General features: G+C 44.3%; 1 protein-coding gene across 2 annotated transcripts in view; it reads left to right on the top strand.

Annotated features, from left to right (window-relative positions):
• LOC8028901 (5'-3' exonuclease PLD3) overlaps positions 1-22347 on the top strand; it is an 83698-nt gene that overhangs the window by 58796 nt on the left and 2555 nt on the right. For both annotated transcript variants that reach the window (XM_029972504.4, XM_029972503.4), the window contains exons 2-9: positions 4362-4639; positions 9376-9559; positions 12177-12300; positions 13141-13274; positions 16436-16636; positions 16984-17123; positions 20900-21071; positions 22240-22342. In XM_029972504.4, coding sequence (XP_029828364.2) covers positions 4362-4639; positions 9376-9559; positions 12177-12300; positions 13141-13274; positions 16436-16636; positions 16984-17123; positions 20900-21071; positions 22240-22342 — 1336 coding nt within the window. The remainder of the gene's footprint in view (positions 1-4361; positions 4640-9375; positions 9560-12176; positions 12301-13140; positions 13275-16435; positions 16637-16983; positions 17124-20899; positions 21072-22239; positions 22343-22347) is intronic.

The following is a 22347-nucleotide window of genomic DNA, read 5'->3' as shown; positions in this document are numbered from 1 at the left end:
AATTCGCGTTAAACGCCTAGCATTAGCTCATCGCTTCAAGCAATGGATCTGATTAGTAGTGTGTGAAAGCGATGAATGATGCAATGTTATTCGATTTGATAACACAGCTGTTCTCTAGGTGAGCTAATAGTGGTCTGAATTCCCAAACAGGGTTGTTTCACTCCTAACCTACACGCTGCAAGAGAGCCACAGTGATGGAAGTGATGCACCATTTGCGCCAAATTGTGCCGTGAACGAAAGTCTGCTACATCGTGCGCCAAAACGCCAAAGTGCGTCACACCTGCGCCAAAATAAACTTATAAAACCCCTACAAAAAAAAAAAAAAAACTGTTTGGGTGGGACACGCGTGTCGAGAAATAAATTTTACGCCAAAAAATATTTTTTTTAGAGCAGTATTGATGGCAAGAGATTTATTTGAAATTCTGCGCGCGAAGTCCATGATGTCACAGGTCATTACGGAATGACCATCTCGGTCGTGAAGGCAACGCACCTCTCCTCCACGCGTCCGAAATGTCGAGAGAGAAAACAAGTGGAAAGGATCTGACTGCCAACTAAATCGCGTCTCTTTGACACGTGTGTTTTAACGAGATTAAAAAAAAAAAAACTTTGGGGCTTTTTAAGTGTCATTTTAGCACCTGGCCTACACGAATGCAGTTCGAACCACAGTCTACATGCATTCGGTCACAGCCCAGCACGCGCATGTTCGCAGCTTTGGAAGGCGAGCAAAGCACGCGCGCAATCACCAAAGAGCATATGCATGTTACAAGAGTAGTCACATGTGCTGGCGTCTGCAACAGTAACTTTTCTAAAGAAAATCTAAAACACGTTCCTTCAGGTAACACGAGCGTGTGGGGCATCTGTACCTGCATTCCGAGCATTCTCCGTAGTGCTTGGGTAATTTTGTCAAAGAATGTATTGCGTGAGTCTTCGGCCTCTCTTCGCCGGCGTAACTGCCAGCTGATAAAAGGATAACGGATTTGCTAGCGATTCCACAAAACTAGCGAGCTGTGGCTTGAGCGTACCGAGTTGCAAAAACGATTTTCTCAAAAACCCCGTTGCTTCCGTTTTTTTTTTTTTTTTCTTAACTTTTTTTGTAGTTTAACATGTAGGCCAAGGTCATACTTTGTGCAACTAGAGATTATTATAGCACGAATGCCCCTGTATTCTCGCTATTTGACGCGATAAAGGCAGGCACGAGCGTACCCGATTGCCGGCCGCGCGCATCGCTGCCCGCCGGTGATGTCACGTTTGGATGACGGGAAAAACTAGGGAAAAACTGGACAGAACGATGTATTAGTTTTGGAAGCCAACAGAATATCACTTTTTGTTTAAATTAACTAGAGTGAATCTGGAAGAACGGAGATAGCGTTTCGGAATCAGGAAGCCATCCGCATTCAACTGATGCCTTTGAATTAAGTAGCTCAAAAATCGGCGGGGTTCAAGGAAGAGATGATGTTCTATTATTGGTCGACCCTAATATTAAGAGAAGTAGAAGGAAAGAAAGATCGTACAAATGTGAATTTTACAGCGTCTCTACTCACCGTGTAATTTGTTTCGTCTTAGGTCAGAGCACAGTCGAAGGCTCGAACACGTACAACTACAAACACACATACTAAAAGCGCAAGTCACGGGACATTCGCTGCACCCGACTGGTTTAGCCGATGAAAGAACTCGTACAAGGAGATGGCGAATGCCATGATGTCGCTCTTTGATGCTGCCAATCAACCGGCCAGAGCCTTTGATGCTGGCCATCAATCGCTCTGGCCGGTTGATCGCTGACATCGTCTAAATTTCCAGACGATGTCGCCGATGTCAGGAAATAAGGGTCGGGCCCGAGAAAACTTTGCAAAATTGTAGGATTGCCGATTGGCAGTCCTACAATTTTCTCCTGATAAGGTCACTCGATTATCACGTCTGTCGCATGCCTTCGTTCCCTGGCTGCAGAGTAGCGTGGCACTTGCGCCGCTCGCGTCATCCTTCACCGCCTCTCACGAGCGTGCGCTTCACCGCTTTGCACCGGAGTGCTAGGAGCAGCGGCTGACCTGGGGGAGCACCTGGCATAGAGCCAATACCAGCTAGAGCAGGTAGAGCGCGATTGGCACGCATATTATGCTCGGGATTATTACGGGTCGAACTTGTTTGTCCTAATTGTAAACTAATTTCTAATTAAAAAAACAGCAGTGAAAGGGAGCGAGGATAACAAGGGTCTATATTTGGATGAATACGGTAACCACGGTAGTTCCCGTGCAGCTGTCGATCGAAAGAGCAGCGAACTTTGACTTGACTCTGGTTTTATAATATTTTAGGGTGACTGTTTTTGCAGTTTATGATATTAGAGTGTTGGAGTTTGGTATGTGCATTGTGGGACACATTTTTATTGATAAACGTATTAGCGGATATGCTGATTCTTGCTGGCATTTTACAGGTATTATATATTTACAGGCTAAACAGACTGCCGAGTGTAAAATGGAGAGAGGACAGAGGGTTTATTCTAATGAAGTGTTGTGCTATGATTCACTGTTCACCAATTTTTTTTTTTAATATTCATTGTAAATGAAACCTACTCTGACTAGAGCCTTATTTAAGAAGACTGTTCCTTTGATGTTTTATATATTCTTGTCAAAAACGGTAATAACTAATATGGTCGAGAGTATGAGAGAGAACCTTTGATCACTATCATAAATGAATTCATATTGATGCAATCCCTTTCTCATTCTCAAGTGATGGGCTAGAGATGTTGGCATCTGCTCCAAACGAATATTTTGCCTGCTACAAAATGTCTAATGCCACTTCCACCCCTGAAGCCACAAACTAACATGGCTCATCCCTCTTCAATTTAAACTATAATTTGCACACCTCCAGGACGCTAGCTTTGAGATGCTAAACAGGAGCTGATCTCGAGGTGTGCTAATAGTGGTTCAAATCAGACAGAGTTCTTCAAGGGCACATGGACGGACAAATTGTGTATACTTGTTCATTTGTTTATTGCCACAACGCAGCAGTTTCCAGCAAAGTTAATTTGTCGTAACATAACACATTTCAGCAGTTGATTAAGTGATGCTATCTGCTTGCAAGTGTGGAATATGGATTGAATAATATGAACGCAAGCCCCACAATATTCACTGCATAAAAATGCAGCATCCATGAGACAAATACATGTTTGTAGTGTCTCCTGCACACTGCACATGCTTTTTTTTTTTGTATTTATAAAATTAGTGTGAGCCAGTGGGCAGGTGATGAATTCATTTGAGTGCCTGAACTTGCATTTTTTGTTCATGAGGTCTTTTTTGGAATTAGCGGTTGAATATTTTGCATTTTTTTATGTTATGATCTTTTTGTTTTTTACACACAAAAAAAAGCTTCCTTGTATACTTTATTTAGTCATTATAACTGGATTTTTGTATTTTTGCACTTGGTTGTCCCTGTTTGTGCTTCTATGTTAGTTTAGTTTGTCTTTTTTGATAATATTTTTGTCTTATATTTTGTAGACTGTTTCTGTGTTAATATTTATGAACCTTTTTTGCACTTGGACCCCATCTTGCCAACTGTGAGTGACGGAACATCTGTCATGCCACTGCAGCAACTTTTTTTTTTTCTGCTCCCTACCCCACTGTAAACAAATTCTGATTATTTTATAGGTTTTGTTGACTTTTATCTGCAAAGCTAACAAATGGTGTTAGGCCATACCCTTTGACATGTCATTTTCCCCGAAGCCATTGTGTTGGCTGGGTAGAGAAAGGCAGACGGCACGTTTTGTTGCGCTCGCCCCTTGTTTGCCGCTGAGCTGACAGTGCAGTTGGTGCTATATGTTATTGAACCAATCAGCCACCTCCCTTTCATCAGTTGAACCGCTGCGCGTGGTTATCGGTGGGACTTGGGAGTATGATCACGTGACGAAAAATAGGCATAGCACCGGTCCAGCGAGCATGTGGCTGCCGTTGTACTGTCAGCTTTGGGGTGAACAGTATAGCCCTACCTCGCGCGGTGGCAACAGGGTCACTGGTGATAGTGTGCCAAGATTTGAGTGTGTTTCCAGCAGCTCCATCGGCGTCATGTGGTTTAGGGGCCGTGTTTGGGACACAAGGTGCAGGAGGTGGCAAAAGTGTCAATCGTCCTGAAGCGTCTCCGAGCTTTACTCAGCATCCCCCACCTGCTATCCCCCTCGCCACGCAACACTGCACGCATGCGCGTGAGCAGCCAGTCTGCTCGGGAGGTGTCCGCCATTCAATTGTAAATGCTTTCCATGGTTTGAGTTGCCCCCTTCCTGAAATCTAGGCTCTCTATAGAAATAAACACATCGATAAACTTTGGAAAAGGAAGCCAACTACAGAACGGCGTCGTCTTGTCTCGCCCATTTGCAGACGGTGTTGGACAGCGCGGGCAAGCTAGACTTTGGCGAGTTCGAGCTGCAGCTCTTCGACAACCGTTACATGAACAACAAGCACCAGCCCAAGCCCGACATGAAGCTGGGAGGGTGGTTCCGGCCGTCGTGCATCCCCATCTCCGTCATCCTGGTTCTCATCGTGCTCGTGGTTCTGTTCCCGCTCTTGGGACACTCCAGGGACCAGAGTGCAAGCCACGGGGCCTTCTCCAAGTGCAAGCAGTCCTGTACCCCGTTTGACTGCCTAGACTCCTGTTCGTGAGTGCACCTATTTATCCGTCTAATCATACCTTCCAAGTTTCGTGTAATATCTGGGAGACCCCCTGATTTTCGCCATTTCGTATGGTTGTTCAATTGGCAGGAAAATCTCCTGGAAAAAGTAAGTTAAGCCCCTTTCCTTACTTCCCAACCCACACACTCACGCTTAGAGAGTTTTTGCCGTCACAACAGATGGCAGCAATGATAACAAGGGCCAGCTGTATCTTGATAGCATGAGCAGTGCAATAAAAAAGCAATGAAGTTGTCTTTAGGTAAATTAATTGTCAACATTTATTTTAAAAAAGTTGAGAAATTTCCCGGATTCGGTTTCTCCGAACATGGCAGGTATTTGCATCTTAAGTTCACACATTTGTGTTGTTTGACCATGTACAAGTGTGTTCTGATCTTTTGTGACCGCTTACAATGAAAGGTTTAGACCTGTACATAAGGAATTACAACTGACTCATTACTTGTACCTACTTACTTTTTTTGGTAGTGAAGTAACCACTTAGTTACTTTTGACAGAAGGAGCGGTTAACATATTTTCGTGACATTTTGACAAAGTAATGGGCAACGGTATTTAGTTACTTCTGGAGTGCACAAATACTACCCAACCTAGCTTTCACCCCAGCTTGTGCCTGTATTTTCTACGACGAGGAAATTCTAGATGAGACGTAAAAAGATGTACATAAGGTATGTCATTATAGCCACCGTTATCCCCGAATTAATGCTTGAAAAGACGAGGAATTATTAACGACGAAAAATATTGGAAGCTGCTACCGCTTCATTAAAAAACAACGTAATCGAAAATAACGAAAAAAATAAGGCGTTACTTTCAAGCCAGGGTAACCCATTCCTTTTGAATTGTAGTAACGAGCTTACCAGTTACTTTCCGAGCGGGTAACAAGTAACGGTATTTAGAGTTACTTTATCATCTACATGTCTGGAGAGAACACAGCACAGACCAGTGGAACACACTGCCACGCTGACACCATCTGTCAAGCAGCCCCGGAACCGCATACAACTAGACCGAAGGTCTTGCAGTAACAGCAAGATTGAATCCACGCACTATCTACGGGAAATGGTTGCTTATAGTAACATTGTTGAAAAGTACTTCAAGCCCATGGTGAGAACGATGCGTAAAAATTTAGGAAATATACCTACCTTAAATTGGAAGTGCTCCACGGCTGCCCGTTAGATGGAGCCACCATGATCACTTGTCGTAAGCGGTCACGAGAAAACACAACGAATGCAGTCAGTCAAACACAAATATGCGGACCAGGTGCCCGAAACGAGTCTTTGACTGGCGTCCACACCGCATTTACATTTCCGGTTCTTCAATTTTTGCTTTTGTAACGTCAGCATCGGCGCACTAAGTCGCTGGCCGCAATCGTAGCTGGTGCTGCCACATGGATGAAGCAGACGCTCGCTCTGCAACCAGCCGGTCGACGAAAATAAAAGTAGAGATTGGTCGAGATGGGCCGCGATGGTAGTAGTGGCCCTTGCATCTGCTCCTCTCCCTCGCCGGCACTTATTTATTTATTTATTGTACCCTCAAGGGCATACAGCATCGTAGGGGGAAGTACTTAAGTGGGAACACTACTCAGAAAAAAAATATGTCTGCAAAAAAAGCTAATTTTGAAAAATGCCCTATTTACATCTGCCAACATTTAGAGTGTATTCCCAGAAAGTTTCATTTTTTTACAATGCATAGTGACTTTTTTATAACTTATTTTCAGTCCACCAATACTAAAGAAAAAATAGAGGTTCGAGCACTTTGAATGTGTTTTTCTCCAACCCACTTTTTGGCATAAATCCCACCCTAATAACTATCATTTCAGTATGAAACTATGGAGAGACTTACTATTTGTGGCTTATATGCCAAAAGTTTATGGAGCCGGTTATTATGAACTTAGATTTTGCATTTTCATGTTCCTTTATTATGAAAAATTGTAATTTGCAAAACTTGGTAAATGTGAAAAAAAAAAAAGTTTTTTCATACATTTTTTTTTTACCTGAAAAGTGCATATTTTTAAAATTGCTTTTCACAGTAGCCGGCAACAAGTATTCCAGTATGCATTCCATCAGAAAAATATGTGGTTAACAACACCATTTCTCAACGATAGATTCATTGAGCAGATTCCATGCAAAGCTTGGCTTTACTTTGTTCTGAGGGTATAGTTCTGGGGGTGCCTCATAAAACTGGTTCACACGACTGAAACTTTGCATGGTTTTCTATATGGCTACAAACACCACCTGCAAATATCATGCCAATTGAGTGAGCAGTTCAAAAGTTGACATTCCCAGGTAGTGTCCTCCCTTAACATGGACATAGAAATTAACCTAAGCACATAATAAATTAACATACAAGTGTAATTTCAGGTGACATTGGATGCGAAACTGGGGCCAGTGATGCTAACTAAAGGGGCGGGAAGACTTGTATAACCAAACACCAGGAACTAAATAAGTGCTACTAGCTCCTGCGACACAAGCTGAATTGCTACGCCGGGGTACTTTGATTCCATACATGGCCGATGTAGGATGCTAAACACGCCAGGCAAAGCAGCGTTCCAAGCACAACACTCGTATTAAGCAGCGTTCTACTTACGTATCTGCCTTACACCTGAACTCTCTCCCGGTTATTAAAGCTCAGTTTCAGAATTTTTGGGGTAATGGGTAATTTTCAGTGTTGGGTAAAGTATACATCTAAAAGGTACTTAAAGTATGAAGTCAATGAGAGGTTATGTGCTTCAGGTAAAGTAGTAAATACACCGGGTGCAATGTACATTTTAGTAAAGTAGCTATCAGTACAATGTAATACTTTCAAAGTAAAGTACAGGTACTTTTTAAGGCAATCTTGTTTGTTTTTAACTGGTATGCGTGCTTTAGGGATAATCAGGGATGTATCAGTTATATTTGGAAATGGTGACTGTTGTAATATTCCAAGATAGCCCACCTAAAGTCGAAAGCAAATCGGGTGAAAATAAGGAATGGGCTAACCTTCGGTGTGTGATAAAAAAAAAGGTTGAAAGAATTCTAGTTTTAAATTTTGTGATTTGCGAAGCTTGTGATTGCAGGGAACCGAAGATGTTACTGTTTCGCTTATCTCCTGTCGTAGCTAAGTAACACCATTTCTGCCAAGGTCACCATTGGCCAGGGTCCTGCAATTACTAGAGGTGGGCTACCTTTTGGTGTTTTCAAAAAAACAAATCGTGCCAAAAATAGGGGGCGGGTTATCTTTCAGGGGTCGGACGTCTCTCGGGATATTACGGTAGTATTGGATAAAGTCAAGCAGCCACGGAGTAGTTGCTTTACTCTCACTGACGAGCTATTTAACACCATCTACTTCAAGGCACTTATTGTTGACAAATCATTTTGTGATTCAAGCTTAACAAGACCGAATTTGGGGTATGTACTTTTGAAGTTGGGAGTTGCACTTTCCTCAGAAAGTTACGGTAAAAATTATTTTTTAAGTGAAGTATAAGTACATAGTCGGAGAATGTACTTCAAATAAACTACAAGTTTCCTAAATCTACCTGAAGTTGTACATTAAAGGACAACTCCAGTCAATCCCAAAAATTCTGGGATTACGGGCAATTGTCATATCAAAACTACTAATAAACGGCTCTATGTCGTTCATTTTCCAAAAAGTTAAATAGTTTTCTTACAAAGATCATTTAAACGAAAATCACGAAGTGAAACGTAAGCCTTGTTCGTGGCACACAACATTGGTCCTGTTCATCAACTACTGGACATCACGTGGTACGGAGACGTCGGCTATGTGATGAACGAAAGCAGTGGACAACGCCCCACACTCTTTTTTTTCCTCTCGCCCTTGCGCTCTGTGCCTCGGAAAGTGAGAAACAAACAAAACAATTCTTCCAGTTGTTAACGTTCCGCGCAGTGTTGGCTGTGTCCACACAGAGGGTTTGACTACGCTGCTCCACTCGCCACGCGTCGCCAGCTAGATTGGGTGGATTTTGGTGACTGTGGAGCCGCTCAGACTTGGTTGGCCGGTTTACTTAACTTTGAGGCGGAATCGCGTTATTTTTACGTATAGGCTTTTCAGATGATACGACGTAGGACTGCACTGTTTTTTCAACATAGAAATTTGACCAGAGTTGCACTGGTCATTTTCCATTGAGAAATGCTAACGAACGGCCTTACATTATTTGTTTTGCGAAAAATATTTTTCTTGCAGTCTTGCTTTAGACAGGATTAGAAACTTAAACCGAAACTTTGGCTGCGGCTGACAGCATTGGCCTCACATTGCCAACTATATGGTGCACACACCGTTCTGGAGACGTCGTCAGAATGTCCTGGTGTTCCATAGATGTCCTCTTGACTTTTACGGGACATCTGCGCTGCCCAGTACAAGTAGTCGTGATTTTCCATGCGCATTGGCACGGTGCACATTTCATCCGTTCAAAGGCTCTGCTGCAAAGTCTATAGACCGCGCCAGGTGTGCCACTTATAGGCCCTCGTACGACACATGGAGTGCAATATACGCTAAATGTCTCTAGTAAAAATGAGTAGATTTTGTTGACTTGGTGCATGCCAAGCCTTGTTGTCCAGCTTGATAAATATTTAGATCGAATTATATCGCAATATTTGACTGGTGGTCTTCCTGCATGACACTGCCACAGAGAACTGCATTATTTTCTCGGCGACAGAAATTGAGCGGAGCTCACATTCCATTGTAAAACCCGGTCTGGTGTTCATGTCATTTCCTGCAGATTTACGCTCGTGGAAAGCATACCTGAAAATCTCACGTACCCCGACGGCTTGCCAGAACATGTGAGCACCTTTGAAGCATGGAAGACTCTTCTGGAGAAGGCGGAGAAAGAGATCTTGATAGCGTCTTTCTACTGGACTCTCCGTGGCAGCGATCTCAACGACACATTCCCCTCCGCGTGGCAGGTCAGTCCAGCCTTCTTTTCCCACTCAACTCATTGCAACTATGGTCACACCAGTTTTGAGAAAATGTTCTCGCTCTGCGGAAGTTGTACCAGTTGTACGCTGCTGAAGACCTCACACAAAAGACTGTCTACAGACAATGGCCAAGGCACGTTTCTTCCTCGTATGACGGTCCTGCACGCGGATCATACAAAAGCTCTACAGACATGCTCGAAGCCTACACATAAGTGTGGCATATATGATATAAATACTTGTATAGAGTCCAATCTCGTTAAATCATACTCGAGGGGGACCGAAAATTTATTTGAACAAAGCAAGGTTTGAATTATCGGGAGTTTCCTCCAATACAGACAAAAAAAGTGATGTGATTGCTGCGCCAATTGCGCCAAACTGCGCCAAGGGGCTAACTCTGCTACATCCTGCTACATCTTGCCAAAATATGGGTAATCTGCGCCCAAGCCTGCGCCAAAGGACCAATTTTGTCGCCTTTGAAAACCGAAACTAAACTGAGTACCGTAATTGAGCACGCATGAGCTAGGTCGCACAAGCGGCCGCCCGACACAAAGTACCCTGCATCAATCGTTCATCCGGTCTTGCATGGCTTTTCACGCCATCTCTCGTCTCGCGTCTTTTTAAAATTTTCTCAATGATAGACGCGGGCGTATGCGGACGCTCTGACACTAGCGTGTTGGGTACCAGCCATGCCGTCATGCTGTGAAACGAAACCATGTTTTTGCGCGGCGGGACATACTTTATGAGCTGAAACACTCGCTCCTAAGAGCAACGGCCGTGGCCTAACTATATTTCGTCCCTGCCTGCCAGTCACCGTGGTCGCGCGACGTCGTGTGTTGCCGTCTCATGTCGCTGTAGATGGGGCGCTTTCTAAACTGAAACGTAAGGACTGCCGCATGTTCATCAACATTCCTTTTCTTGTTTAATACGCTGCAACAAAAATCTCTTTAGCTGAAAGACTGCTGTGTCGAAGTATTGATTACCTAGGTTTCTCTCGGTAGGCTTTCTTTCGAGACAGACCCCGGTAGGTGAAAAATCTGCCGCGAAAGGAAGTTGGTCAAGAGAAGTGAGCTAAAGCAAAGAAGGCGATGTCTGCATGCTGAGCCCGCACAACGTGCTTATTTGTCTCGAGTTCAGTCGTTGCACAAAGCGCTCCAAGCACTTTTTGATTCTGGCTCGCGATGTCTTGCATCGATCCACTGAGGTTCTTTTTTTTCTCTGTGTTTAGCTTCTACCTCGCCTGCCGACCTGGCAAGCACACGCCGCTGGACTGTTTTTTGTCGTATGCTGGACAGTTACATTTTGCATACAATTATGGGAACCAGTTGGCGACGGAGCGGAGTGGCGTGGTTTCGATCGAACAGCCATCTCCACTCGCGCGATAATTTCGCATTGCACGGCAGTAGTTACGTTGCTGTGATATTTACTACTAAGCTGGTCATTTTCAAGTTTTAATATGTGGAGTTTGGTTCTTATTTACTGAAGCATTGCAAAATGTGTAATGTCATTGGCATTTCAGTTACATGTTGAAAGACTCCCAGGTAGTCTAACTTGACTATAATTGGTTTATTGCGGCGAACAATGTGTCCTTCGTTTGTCCACCACTTGAAATAAATATTTTTATTCTTCTAAGAATATCTGCTCCAAAAGCCACTTTTGCTTCTCCGAAACACTGTTTTAGCTGCTCCAAAAGCAACTTTTGCTGCTCCAAAACACTGTTTTAGCTGCTCCAAAAGCAACTTTTGCTGCTCCAAAACACTGTTTTGGCTGCTCCAAAGGCCACTTTTGCTGCTCCAAAACACTGCTTTGGCTGCTCCGAAAGGTGCTCCAAATCGGCTTAGGCCAATCGCATCACTGCACATAGGATGGGACCTGCATGTTAGTTTGAATTATCCACAAGTTTGAATTAAGAGTTTGAATTAACGAGATTCGACTGTATTTATTACTATATTATGCCAGTCAAAGTCAAATTGGACGTTTGAGTGATTTATACAGCGTAAGGTTGGTCTGCCAGTAGGGGCGACACTGGTTTACACTGTAGAGGAGCAATTTAGCCAGTGCGGTACAACCGCTAGCCTGGGGTCTTTAACGTGCACCACGCAGTAGTGATACACGACCGCACGCCGGTACGATGCTCATCCAGATCGAAACGGGCAGGGGTGGGGCTCGAACCCAGGATGCCTGGGTTCTGCAGCGCGAGCTTTCGCTCCACGCGCGTCGAGCTGGGTGTGCGCTTCAGCCCACTCGGCCACCGATCCCCCGTATTATGCCAGTGTGGCTGTAGCAAATACACTTATGCAGTGTAGCATACATCTTTATGCTACGTTGCATAAACATTTTAATGGAATAAAAGAAAAGCATGTCGATGTACCTCACTGCCTTTGTCTAAATGACAGCGGGCAGCTGCTAAAACTGCATTTTTTTTTCTGCTGCATCGCCTTTTCAGGGACTAGTAGTTGCAATTTCGGAGTACCCTTATAATCTGTACTGCACAGTAAACTTTTTGTGAGACAGAAAAGCGTGGAGCAGACTAAAGTCGTTCTTGCTTTCCACTCACAATTTTACCCGAGGCATCGGAATCTTTGCTTTTTCTTTTGTGACCAATCAGGGAGAGGAGATCTTCAACAAAATCCTGGAAGCGGGAACCGAGCGCGGCATCAAGATAAAAATTGCCCAGAACCTGCCTTCACTCCAACAACCAAACTATGACACGGAGGAGTTGGCTCGGAAAGGTATATGTCAAACTTCGGTACTCCTACGGATGATTGTTCACTTTTAGCTGGGCCATCAATAACTTTACTCTGTGTACTGAGAACAGCATTCTTGGTGTAATTACCATTGAGATGTTCGCACAAAATGTCTTAAAGTCACTGCCCCCCCCCCCCCCTCCCACTCCCAAAAAAATAATTAAAACCTAGAATGTTGAGACTCTTCCCGAAGCTTGTAGCATTGTCCTTTAAATATTCTAAAGCGCCGTTCACACATATGCAATCGAGTAAGACTCAGAGAGACCAGACCAGTTTTTAAACCTCTCGCGACGTCTTAGGGCCGGATGCACTGCAGTGGAGCAGGTCCTAAGACGTACAAGAGGCTTAAAAACCGGTCTGGTCTCTCTCGCTCTTACTCGGTTGCATATGTGAACGACTCAAGTCAGCCTGTGCCAAGAACAAAAAAATTTAAAATATCCTATTTTCAATGGAAGTGCGAACAACCAACTACGGCTGCCCACCTCTGCCAGGCTCTCCTTTGTCACAAAAGATGGCATCACCTGTACAACAAACTCCGGCAGACTTACAGCATTGTGTCCGATTTTAGAGGCTTGTAAAAGGGCAGCGTTCCGCTCAATATCTGGCCCGTGATTGATTCATATTAATAATCGGGTTTTTATTTTTTGTTGTCAAATAAAATCATTACGATTATTATTTTGACGTAGATGAACTTGACCATTGAAATGTGTGTACTACGATGTACTAACCAGCGAAATTTGTTTTTCGGGAAAATTCCGTCATGCCAGGACTTGTCATTAGCTTTTTTAGAGATACCTTAGAGTTGTTGTTGTCCTTCCTTTACAGGGGCGGCAGTTGTCCGTAGCCTCAACTTCACTCGCCTACAAGGTGCAGGAGTGCTGCACACAAAGTTCTGGATCGTGGATGGGAAGCACATCTACTTGGGCAGTGCGAACATGGATTGGAGGTCCCTCACGCAGGTATGTTCCAAGGCCACGTCTTAAAAAGGCTGCTGTGCAAAATATTTTTCAGCAGTGGTGAAAATCTTGATCTTCCTTTGCTGTGTTCCTCAGTCTTGGGTTTCTTTTTGTTCTTTATTCAAGACAAACAATCGTCAGCTCGCTTGTTTTATCCGTAAGTATTGCTTGGATAGAGGGTGTCCCAAATATTTTATATGCCTGTGAGCCCTCAAATGATTTCTAAATTTTCAAACGAGCCAATATTTTTCTGTAAAGGTGTGCCAATGTTTGTTAGTGAACAAGCTCCCTTAATGTCAACTGGTAATTTCAGAATGAATGCTGCTAATTGCCGCTCCCTTCTTACAGAAACACAGTTGCACCTTAAAGTTTCCCTGGTTAGAACTGACCCCTAAAGTACACTTTCAAAAAAATCTCAGCATGGTAAATCCAAGCACTGATTTGCCAAGTTGAATTTACAATTAAAAATTTTGAGCATGAACTTTAGGGTAGGGTGTTATATAAGCATACCGAATAAGCAGAGTTTGCATTTGCACACGGATTGTAAAATGCCCTTAGCCGTGCGGCTGGTATAGGCACCTACATGACGTAGGGCACAGCAATATTCTTGTAACGACTAATGATCAAACAGGGTGCTTATAGAAAGTGCTTGAGCTTTGATCTGTTCCCACGTGCACCTATTTTAAAGCGAAAGCATTTTTGCCCCATGGAGTGGAGCCAGCGGCATCTGTAATCGCAAAAAAATGGCACCTAAATTGGCTGCGACGCATCATATCGGATGCCCTGCTCTGGAACCCGGCGCGGCCACTCAAGGTCATAGCGGACGCGCCTTGGAAATAAAACGCAAAGAGAAGCACAGCAACGCAATGCTTCGTCACAGAAGCCGTTGTGAGGTCGGCAAGGTTCGCCGCGTCTGCACAGTGGGGGAGCGTGATATCACCGCCGCAGCTTTGTGTGCAATAGGAAGGCATGGCGTGCTGCTTGTAGGAATGCACTGCATGCAGGAATGCTTTTGCATTCCTACACGTAAGCAGTCTTATGTGTTTCTGCCTAATTGTTTTTGCAAGCTTTCACTCTAACGGTACACAAACCAGCACAAATGCTCTATCGCTAGTTGTCCCATTTTTGCAAAAAAGAATTTGTTGTTGGTCAAGTTGGTACACCTTAGATACGAAAAGTGCCAAAAGACAAGGACAACAGGAAGATTTGGACGAAATGCTGTGCTAGTGTTAACTGAATTTTTATTTGGAAAAGACAAACATATATACACTCTTAAGCAAACCATCCACTCACAAAAAGAGATAAAGAGAATATTCTAGGCTTTTAAGATCAGGGTGAAGGGTGATGAAGCATGCATAAGCACATCGTCAATCCTTTTAGCAAATAAAAAAAAATTTGAATTCATCTTGCAATAAGTTTGATTGCAAGTGAATGATTCGCTTGAAAGTGTTATATGTTTGTCTTTCAGTTGACAGTAGCGCATGGTTTCGTTTAATTCTTCCTGTTGTCCTTGTTTTTTGGAGCTTTTCGAATCTAAGACGTCCCAACTTAAGTGCCCACTGTCCTCAAAACTAATGATGTGAGAAAGTGTGGGTATCTGTGGCATAAACGAGGGCAGTAGAGTTTGATGCTCGGCGCCAGCGCACGAGTGTGAATGACGATGCAAGCGACAACCTGCGTTTTTGGCTAGCTCTTCTTTGATTTCAGTTTTGTTGACTTTTATACTCGGATATTAACTCAGACATACAAAAATAGTACATAATCATAATACTACATTATCATAATAACAGATCCTTCCTTGTTTTGTCATTTCTGGTTTAAAACCCAACTCCACATCATGTGCATGGGTCCAGTCTGCCAAATGCAAGAACAAATTACGGATTACAAATGCTTTGTCACATTGTCCCATCTACAATCAACAAACTTGTTAAAAAGAATATTCATGCAACACATGTGTCAATAAATGCTCAGATAAGGCAACTGTTCATTAACAATGTTTTAAAAAAAACCTGGATGTTGCAGGCTTCATTTAATCTTTGTTCATGAACTTCTATTACGCTGTAATTTTTCGGTAAGCAATTTTGTGTAACTTTGAATAATTTTTGGGCTGACAGAGATGTCAAATCCTATATCGGAAATTTGATTTTAATTCAAACCAATTTTTTAAAAATGCGGCGAGGGTTAGACGAGTTCTGTCTTCACTATGCATTTATCAGGCTAGGTGCATATTAGATGAGGGGATAATCGTAATCGTAAGTTGACTGATTAACTAAAATCTGTTAACTTTTTAATTATTGGTGTTGGGGTCACATTGCAAATGTAGAGTTGATGGCAATTGTTATTAGGGGTCAGACCAATTAAAATAATTTGCAAAAGGGTAATGGCTTTTTTAAATATCAATCTCTCAACTTTTGTGTTTTTTCGCTGAATTTAAAGACTGCAATCTGAAAGAGCGTCGCAAGCCCTGCCCACAACGACCCTTGAAAGGGTGGCGTAGTCGTTTCAGTCATGTCGTAATTACCTCAACAGGGCGTCCTTGGAGGGTGCGCCAACAACACGAGGTGACCGAAACGACCGATGGTAATTGCTGTCAATACTGAAATTGCAACATGACCCCTAAAACCAATCATTAAAAAGATAATTAACAAACTTTAGTTAATTAGTAGTCAACTTAACATGACAATCATTCCCTCATCTGATGTCCGCCGAGCCTGATATATAAAGACACGTTGAAGACCCAGAACTTGTCTAATCCTCACCCCCTATTTAAAAAAAAAACTATTTTAATTAAAATTTTATTGCCCGATATACATATAGTAACTGACAAGTCAACAAGGGAAGGGCGTCTTTTTTAAACTCCCAGCCTCCACCACGCGCCCATTGGCTTTCGCCATACTTTAGCTATGCATGCATGCTCGAGGCTCAAGAGACGCTGAGGTTTTGTTGGTCCCTTTGGAAACAAGCCAGCTGGAAGACATCCCTGCCGTCCTGGTCCCGTAAGTTGCTGTACGAGGCAGGGACTCATCAAGCTACGCCGTGTAGCATTTTTTTCTAGTCTCCTTCTCCCCGACTATGGATTTAAAAAAAAAATAATAAGTTGAATTGATTTGGAATTGAAGTGCAAGACGAGATTCGAGTCGAACAGATTTCCATCTGGGTTTCAGGTCAAGGAGCTGGGTGCCCTGGTGCTGGACTGCGAGTGCCTGGCGGCGGACCTGATGAAGGTGTTCGAGGTGTACTGGACGCTGGGTGTGCCCGACGCGACGGTGCCGGCCCACTGGCCAGCCAACCTGAGCACCCAGATCAACGCCCTGACACCCGCACGGCTCTCGCTCAATGGGACACAGACCCTCGCTTACTTCTCTGTGAGTACTGCGCCTGCTTAAACGAGGATTTGTTGGTCTATGCAAGGAATTTTCTAAAGTCCAGCGAGATTTTGCGGCGGATCCTGCGTGCGTTTCGTGGACACTGTGGCCTGCTAAACTTAGTATCAGTCAATTGCTTTCCTGTAGTGGACGTAGTCAGTCAATATTGTCACACTCAACATTCCTCAAATCAGAAACATTGCCACATTATATGTTGCTACATTGCCTGTGTACCAAAAGTGCCACAAACGAGCTCTCGGGCTCAAATACAAACTCAAGGTAACGGAGAGTTGTGTGCAACGTGGATCATTCTTAGGTTGCACATCTAAAAACCGGCGTTTTTCCAGAGCTCCCCGCCAAGCTTTTCGCCCGACGGACGGACGCAGGATATTGACAGCATCCTGGATGTTATAGCCAGTGCCAAGAAGTACATCCACATAGCTGTCATGGACTACTACCCCGTAATGCTCTACGGAAAAAACAAGACGTAAGTCACATGCTCAAGTCTATCTCCAGCTTTGTTTTGAAAGCATATATAAATATGATGATTTCAGGAAGCAAAAAGAAACCTACTGATAAAGTCCATAAGGAGCTTGAAAGGTCCGACTTCCTCTTGCAATAAATATGCCACAGCACAGACATCGAGCCCATTCATATCAATAAAAACCTTCGTCTTGACTTGGAAAGATTTTGCGAGATGTAATGTGGTTATGTGTCATGCTTGGCCAGTGGCCTTCCTCGTTAAATTTAGCGAGTAGTGTTCAGAGACACTTCTAATGTTCCGCTATTAGTGACAAACCAAGAGCAGGGCAAAGTAAAAAAAAAAGTCAAATTTGGGGGTTTTACGTGCCAAACCAACGACGGGCATCTGGCACGCCCCAGCGGAGGACTGAGGATTAATTTGGACCACCTGGGGATCTTTTGACGTGCAACCAAAAGCTCGGTTACACGGCGCCTTCTCCGCAATAATCCTCCGTGAGATTGCGGGCACCTCGGCCGGGATTCGAACCCGCCACATGGGGATCCGTAGGCCGGCGCTCTCGCCTCAGAGCCACCGAGGCGGCTAGCAGGGCAAAGTCTTGTGCATGTTTCATAGATAGTGTTGAGTCAGATGTCATGTAGGATGGCAGTGGTGTTGCATTGTAGGCTTTAGTGAAAATAAAATTTTATACAACAATAACACACTGTGTAGGGTTTTTTTGTTTTTTTTACTAAAATGCTTTATAATCTTTTGATAACTGCTTTCTTTGATGTAGATTTTGCATACTATTTTCGTTTCCTCTTGTTTACCTTCAAAGCTAAAAAGGTTGACCACTGAATGTACCAGGCAATCTAAGTGTAGCGTTAGCACATGCTACAGTATAAAGCGGTATATGTAGCTGCTAGAAGCTCATGCTGCAACTTTGTAGCACGCTCTTTAGCATGCCCAATGAGCATTAGCGCACCCCTGTAACACTGTGCTAAAACTGCCTATGATCTCCAACGGAGTGAAAGGAGCGGAGCATGCCTTTGGAACACCTCACCTCCAGCACAGGCTCTATGCCTTCCACCATGCTTTGGCAGCTTGCGCACACTCGAGATGCACAATTAAGACGCCAAAAGCGCTGTCGAAGGTAGGAAGCTCACGCTGGAAGCAGGACAACTGAAGCTCCTCCCTGCCATTCTTACCTCGCGAGTGACTATAATGTCTCTACTTTGTGTCCCATGACAGTTCCTACCTTGTTGTGTGTGTAGAGACCACATCAGAGACTAGAATTAATAACACGTTCCATTAAAGTTTTTCTATCGATATCGACATCTCTTTTGGTCCGATCATAGATCAGCGAGTCCAATAGACATCTCAATTGCTCAAATAGACGTGTTCATTTGTTCCGACAGATGTTTCTACTAGACCATTAGAAGTTAGTTTCGGACAAGCAGGAGTTCCTGTTGGCTCAGTAGGGCCCTCCTAGAGTGACTCTAGGACTTTCTTTTGGACCAATGAAGCTTTCGACTTGGTTGATTGACAGAATTTTCTCTCGGTTCAATAGAAATATCTATAGGACCAATAGCCATTTCTATTGAACCAGTAGACATCTGAATAGGACCGGCAGACATCTTATTGAACCAGGAACTATCTCAATAGGACCAGTAGACGTTTCTATTGGTTCAATGAAATTTTTTATAGGTAAACGCAAGAAAGGCAACTGGCTGCCCCCATGTAACCGCTCGTGTGGAAAAACCCATGCGATTTCGAGCTTGACAAAGCTATGATTACGTGCACGCATGGGGCACCAGTCGGGGCACCATGCTTGCAACTGTCTATACACTCCGTGCGACGCGACTGGCGCGCCGCCGCGCGGCCGGTACCGAAGGTAGGCAGCGAGAACCCCAGAGAAAACGAAACCGAAACCACGCCGCGTACGTTGGTACGCATTGAAGTCGGAGTGGTGCAGTAGCGCTGGGTTCACAGCATGAAGCTGTGCTGCGTCATTAAGTGCTTCAATAGTTATGCGTCGTATCTCGTGGAGTCTCGTGGAGACGAAGTTTCACAGTTTTTCACCTCGCCGATGTTTTGTGGGACAGCGACAACGATGGAACCGTGCCGTACGAAGCGAGACATTTGGTCTCCCGATCATGTCTGCCACTGTGTCGGCACGGCTGACATATTCTACACTGCCGCTTGGCGCTCTGCGTTTGTTTTCGTACCAGTAACGCCTACATGTGTCAGCGCCGATGGGACGAACCCACACTCGCAGGTATGCACTGCCAATTTTGTTGCAGGAATGCCCTCCAAAGAAATTTCGTCCCCATCGTACGTGTCGATGATATTTCCGGACAAGTATGGCACGAAATCTGTACTTTATGAAGAAAGATTCGAAAGGTAAAAAAAGTGACAAATATAAATCTAAAAAAAGACAACAATGAAACTCGGAATCACTGGAGAATCGACGGTTAAGTATGAAAGTTTATGTGGTGTGCTTTCTTTCTTGACCAGCCTCCTTTTGGATGTGGAAACGCTGATACCCCGAGTTCTGTAGACAACATTTTTTTTTCTCGGCTTTAGAGCCACCTATCACAAAGTGGTTCGAACTGGAAGTACCGTCCACTGGTCCCTTCCCTGTAAAGTGTGCACCTCCCACGATGAGTGGTATTATCTGACAGCCTTTGACGGTCAAAGCCAGTTCCCATTTAGTTACGCCGCCCAAACTAAATTTCCACCTGGTTTCGCTATGAAAACTCTTTTTGTTATAATAAGTGTTGTGCCAAGTGACGGTCATGTCAAAGTACCTGTGCGCCGAAAATCAGCACCTCGCACAAGAGGTTATTACACAACAGCTGACCGCAAAAGCCCTTGGCGGCCAAACCGTGTGTTGGCCGACAACTTTGTTTTCTCGGCTTTGGAATCACCTTTCGTAAAGTTGTTTCAATTGGAAGTACAGCCCACTAGTCCCTTCCTACCTCTAACGTCTCCACCTCCCCCGACCAGTGGTATTCTCTTGACAGCCTTTTCATGATCAAAACCGGTTCCCTTTGAGTTACGCCGCTCAAACCAAATTTTCACCTGGTTTCCCTATGCCACCTTTTTTTTTTTGTATAATAAGTGCTGTGTCATGTTACTGTCAAGTCCCAGCACCTGTGTGCCCAAATCTGCACTTTGCGCAGCCCGCTATAACACAACATTTTGGGTTCAATATTGGATATCCCGTACAGCTTTATTTCTTTATCCGTTAGAAACAACTTTCACAACTGCTGTCTTAAAGAAACTTGGCACTCTTCGTGCACAAACTTAGTGAATATCTCACTCGCCTCCAAATATCATCTTTGCAGCAGTCCTAGGTTTACAGCGACGAGCGAAATAAATTTCCCACTCAGAGCGATTAAGGTGGCGGCCGTCTTTGTTTTTCGGAAAATTACTCCAACTCCTTTTTCGGCCGCAACTAGAGAAATTACCCCTAATTACGACTCGAACTCAATATATAAGAAGTGGAGAACAGCTAAATGCCCTTCTGCCCCAGCACTCATGCAACCGTCACCCTCAACTTATCGGCTCAAAAAGCAAAAGTTTCGTCCGTGCGCGCTCCCGCCGCCACAGCTTGGCACGCGAAAAGGCGCCGCAGGCTGCTGAACGCGCCTCACAGTCGAACGCCAGCTCCTCCGCTAGCGGCGCTGCGCGCGTTTTTCAAAGCGCCCCCTATAGTTCCCGCACGGAGTGTATAGGTCCTTCCAAATTTTCGCTAAGGATGTAGGAAGGTTGTTTACGCCCGATTGCATGTGTCGCAGGTTTTGGCCCCGCATCGACGACGCACTGAAGGCGGCAGCTGTTGAACGCAATGTGCGAGTTCGGCTGCTAGTGAGCAAGTGGACGAGCACCAGGGGCTATATGTTCTCCTTTCTGCGGTCCCTTGCGGCCGTCAGCTACAATTCCAAGTATTACAGGCCCAGCATCGAAGTGGTGAGCGCAGCTTCTGCCGCATTTAGCGAGGGCATCTCAAATGTGGCAACAAAAACATTCTTAGATGCATCATTCGAGAAGCTCCACGAAAGAGCACCATTCAAAAACGGTCCTTCCCTGTTGCCTGCGCGCGAGCAGGTATGGGCGGATAGCATAGCGAGCGCCTTTGAGCGGATGTGCCATGAAAAGGGGCCAGGTGTTCTGTGAAGCTTGTAAACTTTTTTTGATCTAGTAACGTTGGTGCGGCCCACGTTAAAATAGCTCTGCGTGTAACAAATTGTGGTTATAACAAATGCCTCCTGGAAAGCATCAAAATTTGAGCAAGGGCTAGCCAGCACAAATTGTGCGCTCCAATACAACGAAACTTGGCGAAGGGCAAAAGCTACAACTCCCGCGAACCAGCTAGAACGACGGAACGAAGCATGGGATAGCTCCCTACAGGAGCATGCACCGATGGAATGTCGTTGCATGCCTCGCTCAGACATTCTGATTGGCTCGCCAAGGCCGCAGCTATGCTTTTGCCAAGTTATGCTAGAATTGAGTAGTACATCCTAGCAGATTCGAACCATCGATACAACAAATGTATTTGGGGAAAATTTGAAGTTTGCTTTGTGACTGGGTTGTGCAGTGCCAGCCTTGTCACCTAACGAGTGAATTACTTAATTAAGTATCAAAATAACAGCCTGTATAGACCACTCCAAAAATTGGCTTCTGGCCAGCGTAATTTGTTGTTTGCGTGTATGGCTTGCTTTGCTCACTTTCTGAAGAAACAAACGTGCGTGTGCTGGGCCGCAATAGTAATTGAATACTGGACTGATTTTGTAAACATTGAAGCGGTGTATAAAGAAAACAATGCTGGTAGAACTCTAAGGGACTTAAAAAAGTATCACCCGAATGCTTCAGAGTAGCAGCCTACATTTCACAAGACTTAGGTTTTCCAAGGGCTCAAGAGTTGAAAATCTTTACAAAATGTCACTCTGAAGCACCGCATATCAGACATACCATGTACATAGCTGTTGGTTTAGTAAAAAAAAAGTCAGCCTAAATTATAAAATCAGTCATCTTAACTGTTCAAAGTACAACACAATGCCGAGGCTCATCAGGACGCATAGTAAAAAGGTGGCACGTAAGCGCTGAACGATGAAGTGTTACTTCGCATTTCTTTCAGAAATACTTTGTGGTCCCAACTTTCACGCCAGAGCAGGAAAAGGTACCCTACGCCAGGGTGAACCACAACAAATACATGGTGACCGACAACAAGGCTTACATCGGTGAG

The sequence above is a fragment of the Ixodes scapularis genome, unplaced genomic scaffold (assembly GCF_016920785.2).
Source record: "Ixodes scapularis isolate PalLabHiFi unplaced genomic scaffold, ASM1692078v2 PGA_scaffold4__175_contigs__length_147842914, whole genome shotgun sequence".
NCBI classification, from domain to species: Eukaryota; Metazoa; Arthropoda; class Arachnida; order Ixodida; family Ixodidae; genus Ixodes; species Ixodes scapularis.
Note: the sequence above shows the minus strand (reverse complement) of the source record. Positions and strands in the feature narration are given on the sequence as shown.